The sequence below is a fragment of the Artemia franciscana genome, chromosome 9, assembly GCF_032884065.1.
Source record: "Artemia franciscana chromosome 9, ASM3288406v1, whole genome shotgun sequence".
NCBI classification, from domain to species: Eukaryota; Metazoa; Arthropoda; class Branchiopoda; order Anostraca; family Artemiidae; genus Artemia; species Artemia franciscana.
Window position 1 is genome coordinate 4,450,895 of NC_088871.1, and position 14,631 is coordinate 4,465,525.

Sequence of the window (14,631 nt, forward strand, 5' to 3'; positions counted from 1 at the left end):
AGGGCTGAAGTTCTAATAGGAATAAATCATTTATTTATTATTGAAGTTAATAAAATCAAAGTGTTACGGGAAAACATGAAATACCCAAACTTGAGAATATGTGCTAAATCAACTGATGCTAGAACAACGAAGTTTTGATCGAGAAAACCAGCGCAACGTCTTTTTGATCCATTAAGAAGGGTTTTTTCTTTGGTAAATAATATTGGGGCTGCTAAATTAGAGGTTGTTCCATATGTTTATTACAATTAATTTTAAGATTTTCAATGGCCTATGATTTCGACGTCTCAAATTTATCAGTAGAAATGTTATCAAATAAATTAATAAGTAAAACTAAAATTAAATTAATAAGCAAATTAATAAATTGAAGTAAAATTTATCAAATAAATTTATCACAGCCTCAAAATACCTATTGTAATTAAATATTTTAATTCTGGGCTTAATATTCCAATGTGCTTTCGAATCTGACAAAGAGAAATAGAACTTCCAATCAAACGAATCCCCCCCCCAGAGTTTCAGAAGTGACCACGGAAAAAAACACTGGGGCTTGCTTTTAATAAGTGTGTTGTCATATGTGCTTTAGAAGCGCTAGTGTGTCCACTCTAAAATTTCCTTTCTATTCTTTTTTTTATAGGAAAAATTTAACATCCGGAATTGATTTTTGTAGGTTAGTTTCCGTTTTTTCGGTTATTTCAGGGATTTTGAATTAAAATCAAATTGCCAGCAAGCCTTGCCTAACTGTAGAAAAAGCCAAGACAGATAGTCTGAGTGAAAGGTAAAGCTCGCATAGGCCTTTTCAGCATTTCAAACAGCTCGTGGTAATGAACTGTAGTAAGGAGCGATCCGGCTCAATAGTAAACGAATCTTTAAAAAATGGAATTTCGATACTTTTGATCCAAAAGAATCGGATTTTTATACTGATTTAAAATATATAAGTTTCATTAAGTTTTTCACTGTTTTAAAAAGTAGATTTGAGAGAAAGAGTCAAACTTTAGCGTAAAGAGCGGTGCTTTGAGGAGGGAACAGTCCCTTTCATATACGAAATAACTTCCGTTCGTTTTAAGTTTTAATGTTGCTCCTTACTTTCAGTTAAAAAAACTTGTTTTTTTTTATTTAATATAAAAAAGAGATGTTATCTTCACTTGTTAATAGATAATCTATAGCACTTTCATCCATCCTAGAGCAAAACTAAGGTAGATAGTAATAGAACTCTTGGATGATCGAGATTTTTGGGCTGACACATGACTGACAAAATCTAATTTTTTTTTTCTTATTTATGCATAAGATAAATTTGGCTATCATAGGCAGTAAAAATGCGCTGCCTAAGTAAAGACTGATGTGGGCACATTGTAAAATTATTATATATCTATATTCGATGGTTTTTTTTTAGACCAGGGACTTCTTATAGAACAGAGCTTCTTAAACTTTTTCATTCATGGCCCCATTGGCTTTTCTTGAGGCTAAAAATAATTTAAATGATTTAAAGAACATGAAAATTGGAACTTGGAATGTGACGACCTTAAAATTGACTATCGTACGGATATTTCGACTGACAAATTCAGACGATTCGAACTGGACTGATTAGGAGTTTCAGATACTTCATGTCCCAGGGGTGGGAAGCATGAAATTTGGTGATATAGAATTTATTTACCCAGACAGGGAGGATGGGGTACATAGACAGGGAGTTGGGCCCATGATGAATAAGGAAGATGCTAAATCTTGTTTAGGCTGGGAAGGTATTAATAATAGAATACTAATTGCTCATTTCATGACTAAAAATATCAGGGTATCAGTTATAGCAGTATGTGCTCCTGACGAACCGACTGACGGAGATACTAGTGACTCAGATGAATTTTACTTACAGTTATAGACAGGGTCCCAGGTAAAATATGGTGTTTTCACTAGGAGATTTTAACGCCCAGGTCAGTAGAAATAGGGATAAATGGTATCTTACCCTAGGTAAATTTAGTGTAGGGAAAGAAATCAGTAATGTCTACAGACTTGTGCAATTTTGTAGCAATTTTGTGCAATCCAGTTATAAACAATACGGCGTTTGGTCATAAAATGGCCCATTAGTTGACATTATATTCACGTGATGGTAAGACAGCGAACCTTATTGATTATGTTATAGTAAACCGAAGAATAGCAGGATCAATACAAGATACTAGGGTGTATAGGAATGCTGTTATTAATGAATGTCAACAGTTAAAATCACCATCTAGTATTCTCGAAGGGACAATACTTGGGAGGGAAGGGAAATTTTAGAAGGGTAACTACCTCCCAGGAAGTTATGATGTTGGTAGACTCCAGGATGAGAATTTGAAAGAAACTTTCCAGGAACAGTTGAATGCTAAACTTGAGAGTTTTAAATTTGACAATGTGGAAGATGGTTGGAATAATTTTAGAAAAACAATTTGTGAAGTTGCTGATGGTGTCTTAGGGAAGAAAGTTAAGACCGCAGCTAGGAATGTTATCTTAAAAAAAAAGTTTAATAGAGAGAAGAAGAGGCTTGTACAAGAATTATCCGAGTGATAGATCATCCATGTGATCTAGAATTAGCGATATTGAGTTATCAAATTATCAACATCTAGAATTATCGACTTCCTCACTAGAATTGTGAGGAAGATTTAGCGACAGTACTAAAAGGATTAAAAAATTATAAGGCTCCAGGTGCTGATAGCGTGGTAAGTGAGTTTCTTAAATATGGTGGCTCTGAGATAAGAAATAAGTTACTGAATATTATGAATATGATTTTTGAAAAAGGAGAAGTTCCTAACAATTTTAGGAAAACTTTAATTAAATCACTGTAAAAGAAAGATGATAGGAGTGAGTGTCGTAATTATCGAGGTATTAGCCTGGTCTGTGTAGGTTACAAATAACTTAGGAATATGATACTTTTTAGACTGAGAGATGCTGTAGACAAAGTTTTAAGAGAAGAACAGAATGATTTTAGAAAATCTTTTTGACCGGTTATCAATCTCACTTAGGGCAATCTAGAAGAGCTTTTGAATCCAAGTTAATTTTTAAAATCAACATTGAACATAAAATATGTACAGAACTGTGTTTCTAGTGCTTTTAAGTGATGTGCAATATAATAAACGATTTTAGAAAGATTTCTCTCAGTTATAAAATTGTTGGCACTGGAAGACATTTCGAACAATGTTTTCTTTCTACCATACCTAACCAGATGTTGATGTTTTCTTTCAACTTTCAATTTTATCATTTGGAGTAAATATGTTGCATTTTTTTGGAGATTCAAGTTGAGAGTGTTTAAAACCATTAACACTAGGTTCATAATCTACCCCCTCTTGCATATTTCCTTCTTGCCTATAGCTCCTCAATTATCTGCGGCATAGCTCCCGCTTTGCCATCAATTTTGATGTTGTATCATTTCACTTCTATATGAAGTATTTATACCGATAAAATTCGGAATTAATTGAAGATTCGAAAGTGTTCAAAAAATAGGTCTCAAAACGAAAAGATTTATGCGACAAGAGGAAAACACACAAGTCAGGGAGCTAACAAAAAAAGTGTTCAATTCACTGTGCATACTCGAATTTTAGTCTTAAAATCTGAAGCTTTATGCCTTGTTCCTAGACATTATATATTGACTATAATAGTGAGCATGGGGAAAGGAGCCTACCTGCTGGGGTGCTGCTGCGAGACTTTTCTTCTTTAATAGCACTCAGTTCATTTTCTTGTGCACTAGAACCACTTTTAGGCTTTCTTTTTCTGGTCTGTATGCCATCTTTTCTCATTGCCAAGGGTCTGTGTACACCATGTAATTTGTAATACAGACCACACGCATTACAAACTGGCTCTCCCTCATTATTCCTCCGCCATAAAGTGGTAGTTGACGTGCCACAGTTTGTGCAGCACAGGCCAAGTCGACGAGAAGCGGTCTATTAAAAAAACCTTTATATTGATGAATCTAAGGATTAGACGTGGTTTGTTGTATAAAAAAGTGGATTGTTACTGAGGGGATTCGTAAGTAGCATCTCAGGAACCATGTATTATTTTAATTTTATGGGGGGGACCTTTCGGAAATCTTGAGTCTCTTCGACGGGTTGCAATGCATGGTGTCCTAGTGTACATAATGTTCTGTTGACTAGGATTTTAGACCCCTACAGAGCTACGACATATAGGCCCAATGGCGACCCAAGCCTAATATACATATTTTGCGAAAGATTTTAGATCTTTAGACAACAATGTTCACCTTACTCAAATCGGTGCTAAGAATATTGACCCAATTTCCTATGTTTTGTCGGCTGATAAAGAATGACTAAGTAAAAGAAATAGATGTTGTTCTGTATAATCTATGCGAATACACTTTAGGGGACTCAATCAAACAGTTCGTGGTAACGAACTGTAGTAAGGAGCGACCCGGCTCAATAGTAACCAAAACTCTAAAAAATGGAATTTTGATACCAATAGCTACATCAAAAGAATCGCATTTTAATGCTGATATTCAATATATAAGCTTCATCAAGTTTAGTCTTACCCATCAAAAGTTACGAGACTGAGAAAATTTGCCTTATTTTAGAAAATAGGGGAAAACACCCCCTAAAAGTCATAGAATCTTAACGAAGATCACACCATCAGATTCAGCGTATCAGAGAACCCTATTATAGAAGTTTCAATCTCCTATCTACAAAAATGTGGAATTTTGTATTTTTTGCCAGAAGGCAGATTACGGATGCGTGTTTATTTGTTTGTTTGTTTGTTTTTTTGTTGTTTTTTTCTCAGGGGTGATTGTATCGACCCAGTGGTCCTAGAATCTTGCGAGAGGGCTCATTCTAACGGAAATGAAAAGTTCTAGTGCTCTTTTTAAGTGACCAAAAAATTGGAGGGCACCTAGGCCTCCTCCCACGCTAATTGTTTTCCCAAAGTCAATGGATCAAAATTCTGAGATGGCCATTTTATTCAGTGTAGTCGAAAAACCTTATAACTATATCTTTGGGGACGACTTACTCCCCTACAGTCCCCGTGGGAGGGGCTACAAGTTACAAACTTTAACCAGTGCTTACATATAGTAAGGCTTATTGGGAAGTGTATAGACGTTTTCAGGGGGATTTTTGGTTGGGGGGAGGGGTTGACAAGAGGGGGATATTTTGGGGAAACTTTCCATCGAAGAATTTGTCATGGGGGAAGAAAATTTCCATGAAGGGAGCGCAGGATTTTCTAGCATTATTTAAAAAAAAAACATAAAAAATAAATATGAAAAGTTTTTTCAACTTGAAGCGAGGAGCAGCATTAAAAATTAAAACGAACAGAAATTATTACGCATATGAGGGGCTCACCTCCTCCTAATACCTCGCTCTTTACGCCAGAGTGTTTTTAGTGATTTCAACCATTTATTCTACGGCTTTTGTGATTCAGGGGTCATTCTTAATGAATTGGGACAAAATTTAATCTATAGTGTAAAGAGCGAGGTACTGACGAGGGGGTGAACCCCTCATATATGTAATAAAAACATGATATTACAAAAGTCCGTTACGTAAGCTAATTTATAAGTTATGTATATCTTTTACTAATAAAAACATTCGTAAAAAATTAAAGTTCTAGTTGCCTTTTTAAGTAACTAAAAAATCGCAGGGCAACTAGGCATCCTCCACCGTTCCTTTTTTTCTCAAAATCATTCGATCAAAACTATGAGAAAGCCATTTAGCCAAAAAAACTTGCAAATTTCGTGTTATATTATTCCTCTGTGGAGAGCCAAAATCAAAACATACATTAATTCGAAAACGTTCAGAAATTAAATAAAAAAAAACAAACAAGTTTTTCTAGCTGAAAGTAAGGAGCGACATTAAAACTTAAAACAAACAGAAATTATTTCGTATATGAAAGGGGCTGCTTCCTCATCAACGCCCCGCTCTTTACGCTAAAGTTTTTTACTGTTTTAAAAAGTAGAGTTGAGAGAAAGAGTCAAACTTTAGCGTAAAGAGCGGGGCGTTGATGAGGAAGCAGCCCCTTTCATATACGAAGTAATTCCTGTTCGTTTTAAGTTTTAATGTCGCTCCTGACTTTCAGCTAGAAAAACTTGTTTTTTTTTTATTTTATTAATTGAATAGATCTAGCCTCGTGTCACTGTTTACACTCTCTGCTTTTTCAAACTCCGATCATTCCCATTCTGTCATCGCTTATGAACCTAATATGCGTCTTGGTTTCTCCTTTGTACTAAATTAAAAAGAAACAAGTTTTTCCAGCTGACAGTAAGGACCAACATTAAAACTTAAAACGAACAGAAATTATTAAGTGTATGAAGGGGATTGCCCTCTTTACGCTATAGGTTTTTAGTACTTTAAAAAAGTACTTCCTATTGTTCTAATTAAACGGCCCTTGTGTTTCAGGAGTCGTTTTTAAAGAATTGGGGCAAAATTTAAACTTTAGCGTAAAGAGTGAGGTGTTGACAACCCCCTTCATCCACGCAATAATTTCTTTTCGTTTTAAGTTTTAATGTTGCTCCTTACTTTCAGTTTAAAAAACTTGTTTTTTTTTAAATTTTACCATAGAGAATCAGAACCATCTCGTTCATTATAGGCTTTTTTAGTTTGTATAGCCAAGCTGTTTAGAGTGGATTTGGAGGTCTTTTCATAACTTGTAGAGCTTGTAGAAGCAGTCCAAAAAACGGCAGAAAACTAAAAGCCGACATCTACTTTCCCTGGAATCTTAGAAAAACCTTGTTACTTCTCTTGTTTTGTGCCGGAGATGGATGTATTTAGTTTTATTGAAACCTATATCTTTAGGAAGTGTAAATTTTGTTTTTGTGATTAAACAGATGAGAAATTTCTTTTTATAAATTCAGGGAAGGGTTGTCCCTAAAAACCGTTCTAGTATGCCTGCTAGAAAAATGTCGAAAATAACCTCGAATGAAATTTTCCGTAGTACCTACCCGCTTTGATCGAAAACTTTGCCGACACAATTATGTTTTGTTTTTTCAATCAATTTTAATAATCAAATAATAAACTCTTAATCAGTTTCAGTGATAAGCAGACCCCTTGGAGAATTTGCTAATCGACCCTTTTCCTTTGAGACAGTCAGCCGACGTTGAGGCTCTCAAAATGATGTTTAAGGTATTTAATGCTCTTAATGACTATTTTTTTGTGGAAATCCGAAACTTAAAAAGAAAACATAAAGGAGAAAGTGCAAAAAAATCATTAAAGGAGAAAGTCGAATCCTTTGGCCCCGAAATATTTTTGGCTTTGGAATTTTCTCAGAAAACCTCATTAAACTTGAGAATTTAAAATTTGACAACGTGGAATATGGTTGAAATAATTTTAGAAAAACAATTTGTGAAGTTGCTGATTGCCTTTCTTAGGGAAGAAAGATAGGACTGTAGCTAAGAATATTAGTAAAACCTTTATGTTTAATAGAGAGGAGAAGGGGCTTGTACAAAAATTATCTGAGTGATAGATCATATGAAAACAAAAGGAATGTAAAGAAAGCGCAGAAAGTATTAATATATGAACTGAAGAGGTGTGAAGTGGAGCCCATGCATTAAATTGCCGAGGATCTGGAAGATGCAGCTAGACGGCATAATAGTGAAATATTTTGTTGGCATGTTAATAAATTGAGAGGGAGGAGTAGTGAATGCGGACTTGTCCCAAATAAAGATAGGAATGGGGCCGCAATTAGTGGTAAGGAAAGAGTTAAAGAGAGATGGGTGGAACATTTTGAGAATGTGCTAAACCGACAAACAGTTGTAGGAAAAGATACAGAGGAAAACGAAAAAGTTTTGTGATATCTTGAATGTGAAAAACTAAAAAGGAAAAACTTAATTAAACCATACTATAAGAAAGGTGATAAGAGTGAGTGTCGTAATTATCGAGCCATTAGTCTTGTCTCTGTAGGTAGAAAATTACGTTGTAATATGAAACTTTTTAGACTGAGAGATGCTGTAGACAAAGTTTTAAGAGAAGAACAGTGTGATTTTAGAAAAGGTTGATGATGTCTCGACAAAATTTTCACTCTTAAGACAATAAATGAGAAGTTCCTTAGTTGTTAAGCACCTTTGGTCCTCAGTTTTATAGAGTATGAGCAAGCGTTCGATTCTGTTGATAGAAGAACTGTAGAAAAGGTCTTATCCTTGTGTGGTATACCAGACAAAAACATTGAAGTGTATACTACCGCGGTTAAGGTAGGCAATGGGGCTAGCAGTTAATTTTATATTAAATCAAGAGCTAAGCAGGGTTGTGTTCTATCCCCTTTCAAATGGATCATTTTGATAGACTTTGTCTTAAGGAGCACAGGAAAGGCAATGGGAGAACACGGAATCAAATAGGGAGAAAAACCCTCCTGGAATTAGATTGTTCTGATGATTTAAGCATCCTAGATGAAAGTGTGAGCAAAATGAATGAACTTTTAGAGGTTTTGCGAATTCAAGGTGCTAGAATAGATCTTGAAATGAATGTTAAGAAGACTAAGTCACTATGGTAAGGAATAAGTGAAGATGAAAAGGTGACTGTGGGTAACGAAAAGATTGACCACGTGGACAGTTTCACTTACCTTGGTAGTATTATTAGTAAAGACAGTGGGAGCAGTGAATATGTTAGTTTAGAATATCCAAGGCTAAGGGCGTTTTTCACAGTTAAGAAAGTTTGAAAATAGGAAGGTAAATCTGCAAACCAAGATTAGAATATTGGAAGGTACGGTGATGACAGTGATCAAATAGGGCTGTGAAGAATGGGCGCTCCGAAAAACGGATGAAGATTTATTAGATGTTTTCCAGAGAAATTGTTTACGAATTTTCGTGGATACCCGGCTGACTGACCGTATTTCAAACAGTAAGCTGTAAGAAAAATGTGGTTCAATCCCGCCTTCTAGGGCTATAATTAAAGAAAGGTTGGGATGGTTTGGGCACGTTCTGAGGATGAAGGATGACATATTGCTGAAGATTGTCCTTTAGAGGTTTTGCGAGTTCAATGTGCTAGAATAGATTTAAAAACTAATGTTAAGAAGACTAAGTCACTATGGTTAGGAATAAGTGAAGATGAAAAGGTGACATTGGGTAACGAAAAGATTGATCAGATGGACAGCTTCACTTACCTTGGTAGTATTATTAGCAAAGACAGTGGGAGCAGTGAAGATGTTAGTTTAGAATATCCAAGGCTAAGGGCGTTTTTCACAGTTAAGAAAGTTTGAAAGAATAGGAAGATAAATCTTTAAACAAAGATTAGAATATTGGAAGGTACAGTGATGACAGTGGTCAAATATGGCTCTGAAGCATGGGCACTCCGAAAAGCGGATGGAGATATACTAGATGTTTTCCAGAGAAATTGCTTACACATTGTTGTGGATACCCGGCTGACTGACCGTATTTTAAACAGTAGGCTGTAAGAAAAACATGATTCAATCCCGCTTTCTAGGGCTACAATTAAAGAAAGGTTGAGATGGCTAGGGCACGTTCTGCGGAATAAGGATGACAGATTGCCGAAGATTGTCCTTTCCGGCCAACCGTCTAGGACTAAACGGAAAGTAGGTCGTCCTCGTCTGGGGTGAAAAGATGTCATAAAGAATAATTGAAAGGAAATGAGAACTTCCTGGGAGGGTGTAAAGAGTGAGGCTTTGAATAGATTGGGATGGAGGAGGAGCGTGCACAGCTGTGTTGGCCACAGGTGGCTTAGGGCTACGGTGAGTTGCAAGTAGTAGCAGTATCTTTTCAGAATAAGATCCACACGAGATGTAATCATGTCGTACTATGGAACAGCTTCGAGTCATTCTATGTCTACTCTAAAATTATTCTATTCTATTCTGTAATTTTTCTTGTTTTCATTTTTCGTATTTGCAAACTATATTTTCTTTTTTCTTAGAATATATTGCTTATTTCAGATATATTTCTTCTGCTTTATTTTATTGTTAAATTAAAAAAAACGAATTTTTTCAACTGAAAGTAAGGAGCAACACTAAAACTTAAAACGAACAGAAATTATTACGTATATTTTTGCATATAGGAGCTTGAAACCTCAACAATAGGGTTTTTTGATACGCTGAATCTGATGATGTGAACTTAAATAAGATTTTATAACTTTTAGGGGGTGTTTTTCCTTTTTTCGAAAATGGGTAAACTTTCTCAGGCTTTTGATGAGTAGGACTAAACCTCCGCATAAAGATCCGATTCTTTTAATGTATCTATTAGTATCAAAATCTCGTTTCTTAGAGTTTCGGTCACTATTGAGCCGGGTCGCTCCTTACTTACAGTTCGTTACCAAAAACTGTTTGATGGGCATTTGTTGGTTCTATACCAAGACCTTAAACTACTTAAATTTATAATTTTTCCAGCTTTCACTTTTGAAGGTTTCCAGAGGGATTTATTTGCTAGTCTTTTCCCCTTATATTTTTCTTTATTTTGATTCATTTTTATCATTATTCCCCAGTTCTTATAGTTTCAGATCATTCGTTTTCATAATAATTACAACGTTACAGTTTTTCAGCTCTTTTATTTCTTTAGTTGTGTCAAATATAGATATTATTCTTTTGTTTAGTTAAAGATTATACATATCAGAAGTTTACTCACCAATCTCCTTGGAGGCTTAAGAAGAGGTCTATTAAGCCCGTTCATCCGATGGTACAGCCCACATGCATTACAGAGGTAGTGACCCGTTCCATCGCGGCGCCATAATGGTGTTGATATAGCTCCGCAGTTAACACATTCTTTTCCTTCTTCATAGCCCATTTCGTCTAAAACAAAGAGAAAAATAAAAAAAAGTCCGAATTACGATTTAGTATTGTATTTTTCATGCTATTAGGCAGCGTTTAGGTAATTCGAAGTGGAACTGAAAAGTGTTTTGCGGGTCGTTTGTGAGATTAATTACTCCGTAACTGAAACATATCTGTCAGAATGCTTTTTGTGTGCTTGGCTGGCACTACAACTGAAAGTTTATTAGTGCTCTGTTTGAGGTAAATTTTCTTCTTCTGGGCATGTCAGGATTCTGATTTGAGGGGGCCGAGCTCTGTTTCTAGTTTTCCTAAATTTATAAGAGATGATCCAGACTGACTGACCGTATTTCAAACAGTAGGTTGTACGAAAAGTGTGGTTCAATCCCGCTTTCTGGGGCTATAATGAAAGAAAGGTTGAGATGGCTAGGCCACGTTCTACGGATGAGGGATGACGGATTACCGAAGATTGTCCTTTTTGGCCAACCGTATGGGGCTACACGGAAAACAGGTCGTCCTTGTCTGGGTTGGGAGGAGATTTAAAGGAAATGGGAACTTCCTGGGAGGGTGTAAAGAGGGAGGCTTTAAATAGATTAGGTTGGAGGAGGAGCGTGCGTGGCTGTGTCGGCCTCAGGCGGCTTGGTGCTGCAGTGAGTTATTAGTAGTAGTAGTAGTAGTAGTAGATCCAGACTTAAGGATATATTCATGTATTTTTTTTGCTGGTTTAGCAGACAGAAATTTGCAGACCTGAGTTTCTATTTTCGTTTTCAATAAACAAATCTTCAAGAATTCTTACTGGTGCAATGGAGGAATATTCCGTTGTTTTTCTGGTCGAAATAAAGAGTGAAGATGAAACTTAAAACGAACGAAAGTATTGCTTCGCAGTTTATGCAACAGATATCTGCAATATTGGTCCAAATAAACTGACTCCTAATGTTTACCCAACCCATAGAAGCCTGAAACCTTGCACTTTACTGAAAACTGGTCTTAGTTAAGGTTTTGTGGGAATTAAAATTGTAAAACTAAAATTTACCGACTTCATGACCGGTGAAAGATTATTGAGAGCTTTATGAATAAGTTACGGAACAAACATAGGCCACACCCTGAGTAACGTCTTTCTACAGGTTAACTGAGGACTTTTCTGCCCCTGATCGCCTTTTGTTGTGTGGATCTTGTGCTTTTAGTAAAGCATTAGCTTTTCAGAATTCTACAAATTCGGGTGTTATTACGACTCAGTTTATTTGAACCAATATTGCAGATATATGTTAGATAAACTGTGAAACAATAATTATGTTCGTTTTAAGTTTCATCTTCGCTCTCTGTGTCAATTAAATAAAAATAAAAAAGTTTTTTTAAACTGAATGTAAGGAGCGATGTTAAAACTTAAAACGAACAGAAATTACTCCGTATATGAAAGGGGATGTTCCCTCCTCAATGCCCCGCTCTTTACGCCAAAGTTTGACTCTTTATCTCAACTCTACTTTTTAAAACAGCAAAAAACTTAGCGTAAAGAGCGGGGCGCTAAGGAGGGAACAGCCCCTTTTATATACGGAGTAATTTTTGTTCGTTTTTAGTTTTAATATTGCTCTTTACTTTCAGTTAAAAAAAAAACTTGTTTTTTTTTATTTAATTGACACGGAGAGCGAAGATTGGTCACTTTGCTGGTCACGTAAAAGGGCATTAGAACTTCTAATTTCCGTTAGAATGAGCCCTCTCGCAACATTCTAGGACCACTGGGTCGATACAATCACCCCTGGGGAAAAGAAAAAAAAAAACAAAAACAAATAAACACGCACCCGTGACCGGTCTTCTGGCAAAAATACAAAATTCCACATTTTTGTAGATAGAAGCTTGAAATTCTACAGTAGGGTTCTCTGATGCGCTGAATGTGATGGTGTGATTTTCGTTAAGATTCTATGACTTTTAGGAGGTGTTTCCCCCTATTTTTCAAAATAAGGCAAATTATCTCAGGTTAGCAACTTTTGATAAGTAAGACTAAATTAGATGAAACTTATATATTTTAAATCAGCATAAAAATCCGATTCTTTTGACGTATCTATTAGTATAAAACTCTCATCTTTTTAAAGTTTTGTTAACTATTAAGCCGGATCGCTCCTTCAAACAGCTCGTTACCACGAACTGTTTGAAAGAGAAAGGTATTTAACAAGAAACAGCAACAAATCACATTGAATCAAACAGTTCGTGGTAACGAACTGTAGTAGGCTAAGGAGCGACCCGGCTTAATAGCAACCAAAACTCTAAAAAATTGAGTTTTGATATTAATAGCTACATCAAAAGAATCGCATTTTAATGCTGATTTTAAATATATAAGTTTAATCAAGTTTAGTCTTACCCATCAATCCTTCGCTCTTTACGCTAAAGTTTGACTCTTTGCCACAATTCTGCTTTTTAAAACAATTAATAACTTTAGCGTAAAGAGCAAGGGATTGCGGAGGGGACAAGCCATTTCATATACGGAGTAATTTCTGTTCGTTTTAAGCTTTAATGTCGCTCCTTACTTTCAGTTAAAAAACTAGTTTTTTTTATGTAGTTATAAAGAAGAACGTTGCAAAATGAAACCTGCTGTTAGAAGACAATGCAAAACTATCAAAGGAATGAAGAAGCGCATGGGTTTAGCGTGCTTGAACGGTTAGAACACAAAGCAAAGTTACAATCGAACGAAGGAACTTGCTGATTAAGCGTTATGAGCCTTTTATTGATAAACGGGAAAGACGAACTAAAATTAAATTAAACTAAATTAAAATTAAAAAATCTGACACAACTGACTCTTAAAAGGAACATTCCTGATTGTTAGAACAGTTAAAGCAAAAATATCACGATTGGGTGAAGGCTGTGAAAAGAGTTTTTTTGTTTCTACGACGTCATGGGATATACACATTATTTTGAATGAATCCGAGCATCTAAAGTAAAAGGCATAGGAAAAAGTTGGAGGTAATAATGCAGGAAAATGATGAGCAAATGGGATCTGCGGCTAAAAGACTTGTTGCCACCAATATCACAATGAATACATTGAATCGTAACTGAAATCTATGGTTAGAAGAGAAACAACAGTGAGAATCACAACGAGTCACAGAAGAAAGCAAATCCTATAAAAGCTATGATTCATTGATGCATTAGCAGGAAGAATCAATTGAATTAACGCCGGAATTTCTTAACTCAATTAAATTTGCTTATTTGACACATCATGACTTGAATGGGCAAATGCCCACCCCAGATTTTCCAGGGGGGCCCAAGCTTCCACCAAAAAGGGCCCTTTTCCGGCCATAATTATCCATTATGTCCAACATAATCCATTCTGTTCAAATGATTTGAACTAACTGCACGCCTATTAGCCAAAGAACGTAATTACCTGACAACCCTTGGGGTAATTGCGCTATTTGTTATTAATCATTGTAAACTTTGAAAGTAGGTTAGATTCATAATAAAAGTCTCAAGTTCTGTCAAATGCCCCATGCCCACCCCAAGATTTGGCCCAAATGGCGCCTCTGTTAACAGGGCGGAGAAATTCAATTCATTTAAAAATTTCTTACAGAGGTCTGTTAGTTATGTTAGTCAGTAAACGTTTTATGAAAATATTAAGGGGGCTGGGAGGGAAATTTACTAGAGAGTGGGCTGTGAACCTTATGTTTAGGTTTTTCAGTAATGGAGATTATCATGGTAGCCTTTTTCTTCTTCCCAGCCTTTCCATTCTGCAAATAGCATCTAAAGTTCCGTTTTTTTGGTGCTATATGTCACCTTATAATGGTGATATCAAGTCGAATTTTCAGAAGCACCTAGATCTAGAAATTAAATTTCAGATGAGTGCTTAAACAGCTTTCTATGATGTTCCAGTGGTGACAAAAGAAAGAATCATCAGTGCTACCTATGGAGCAAAGTGACCTTTCTTGTTGTTCATGGTGAGGGGGAAACGTAGTTTACCTGCAGAAGGCTTTCGATAATGGTTATTGCAATGGTACGCTT

General features: G+C 35.8%; 1 protein-coding gene and 1 long non-coding RNA gene across 2 annotated transcripts in view; one reads left to right on the top strand and one right to left on the bottom strand.

Annotated features, from left to right (window-relative positions):
* Positions 1 to 14,631, top strand: part of LOC136030916 (uncharacterized) — a 145,656-nt gene that overhangs the window by 17,486 nt on the left and 113,539 nt on the right. Inside the window, exon 2 of the long non-coding RNA XR_010618391.1 lies at positions 6,975 to 7,070. This is a non-coding gene — a long non-coding RNA (uncharacterized LOC136030916). The remainder of the gene's footprint in view (positions 1 to 6,974; positions 7,071 to 14,631) is intronic.
* LOC136030914 (GATA-binding factor A-like) overlaps positions 1 to 14,631 on the bottom strand; it is a 69,370-nt gene that overhangs the window by 5,593 nt on the left and 49,146 nt on the right. Inside the window, exons 3-4 of the mRNA XM_065710020.1 lie at positions 10,511 to 10,674; positions 3,641 to 3,899 (exon numbers count right to left, since the gene is read on the bottom strand). Coding sequence (XP_065566092.1) covers positions 3,641 to 3,899; positions 10,511 to 10,674 — 423 coding nt within the window. The remainder of the gene's footprint in view (positions 1 to 3,640; positions 3,900 to 10,510; positions 10,675 to 14,631) is intronic.